Source organism: Pyrus communis, chromosome 4 (genome assembly GCF_963583255.1).
Source record: "Pyrus communis chromosome 4, drPyrComm1.1, whole genome shotgun sequence".
In the NCBI taxonomy this organism is placed as follows: Eukaryota; Viridiplantae; Streptophyta; class Magnoliopsida; order Rosales; family Rosaceae; genus Pyrus; species Pyrus communis.
Genome location: NC_084806.1, coordinates 18,263,200 through 18,264,819, shown reverse-complemented (window position 1 = coordinate 18,264,819; position 1,620 = coordinate 18,263,200). Strand labels below are relative to the sequence as shown.

The 1,620-nt window shown below is 42.4% G+C and overlaps 1 protein-coding gene across 1 annotated transcript; it reads right to left on the bottom strand.

The window, feature by feature from the left end:
- Window positions 1–395: 395 nt before the first annotated feature.
- On the bottom strand, window positions 396–1,205 carry LOC137732808 (uncharacterized; the record flags this gene model as incomplete). The annotated part of the gene is made up of 2 exons (XM_068472076.1): window positions 802–1,205; window positions 396–696 (listed from the first exon to the last, which is right to left on the bottom strand). Coding segments are annotated over exons 1-2 (705 nt in total), but the record flags the coding sequence as incomplete, so codon positions are not given.
- Between the last annotated feature and the right edge of the window lie 415 nt (window positions 1,206–1,620).

Sequence of the window (1,620 nt, the reverse complement as noted above, 5' to 3'; positions counted from 1 at the left end):
TGACAAAAACACACCAAATAAAATTACATAAGCATACGGAATAATTAAAAACTCACTAAAAAAATTACATAAACATACCAAATAATAAAACACACCAAATAAAATAACATAAACATACCAAATTAAAAAAAACACACTAAATGAACTTAATTATCTTCAGCTTGTTTCAATGCCCACTGGTGCTCTATCAAGTCAATTTGTCGGGCATTGTGCATGTCTGGCATTTGAAATGTAGTATATCGTTGAATGAGCCTTTCATTGTAACGTTCATCCCTTTGTAATGGCTTATGTTGCACAGGATCATCGGTGGCGTCATGAGCACAATATATACGTGTTCTTGAATTGTTCATCGTGTCTGGCTCATATTCATCAATGGCTTCATAATCGTACTCATCTTCCACAATCATGTTGTGAAGAATGATGCACGTCATCATGATGGATCGAAGCGACTTTACATCAAACAATCTGGTAGCACCCCTGACGATCGCCCAGCGAACTTGGAGGATACCGAAACAACGCTCCACATCCTTCCTACACCCCTCATGACAGCTTGCAAAGTGTTTTTCCTTTGCACTTCGCGGACGTGGCACTGTTTTGACAAATGTTGACCATCGCAGGTAAATGCCGTCAGCTAGGTAGTATGGCCCGTCGTACATACGTCTGTTGACCTCATACGTGACTTTTGGTGCCTTTCCTTGCAGGACATCGTTGAACACTGGGGATTGGGCAAGGACATTGATGTCATTTTGAGCTCCCGGGACCCCGAAAAAGGCGTGCCAAATCCATGTATCAAAAGATGCCACCGCCTCCAGAATGATACTTTTTGCTCCTTTTCTGTCCCCATAAGCGCCTTGCCATGCACTTTGACAGTTTTTCCACGTCCAGTGCATACAATCAATGCTTCCAATCATCCCAGGAAAACCACGCATCTCGGCCTTCTTCAACAGCCATTCCAAGTCCATGTTTGTAGGTTTGCGAAGGTACTCAGCGGTGTAGATAGATTCGATTGCTCCGCAAAATCTCATCAGGGACTCAAGAATGGTTGATTTCCCCATCCTCATTATCTCATCCACTTGATCTGCAAATGCTCCATATGCAAGTATCCGCAAGGCAGCAGTAATTTTTTGCTCAGGCAGTAGACCCATAGCACCAAAAGCATCTTTCTTTTGCACAAAGTAAGAATCATGGTTGTAAACAGCAGTCATGATTTTGTTGAACAAATGTCGTTCCATTCTAAAACGACGTCTAAAGTATGTATCAGGGAATGCACTATGAGGAACAAAATAATCATCCAAGAGTTCCATACCTCGTCGTTGCCTGCTTCTATTAAGGTTTCCGGAACGGCTGGGCCTGCAGATCTGAGCCATAGCTTGGATGACTCGATGGGAATGTGAGGCTCTGCCCATTCTTACTTCGTCATCTCTCCTTTTACGCTCCTCATCCTCTTCCCTCTCATTTTTTTTTGCCCCCTGGTGCTTGAACATTGCTTCTGATTGGTTAAACAATTCTTCCTCTTCCTGATCGAGTTCCCACATCATCCTTGAGGAAGAAGAAGACATTGTAAGAAAGAAGCAGAAACTATGAATAATGATACAGATTTTTGTGAAGAAGGAAGTAGAA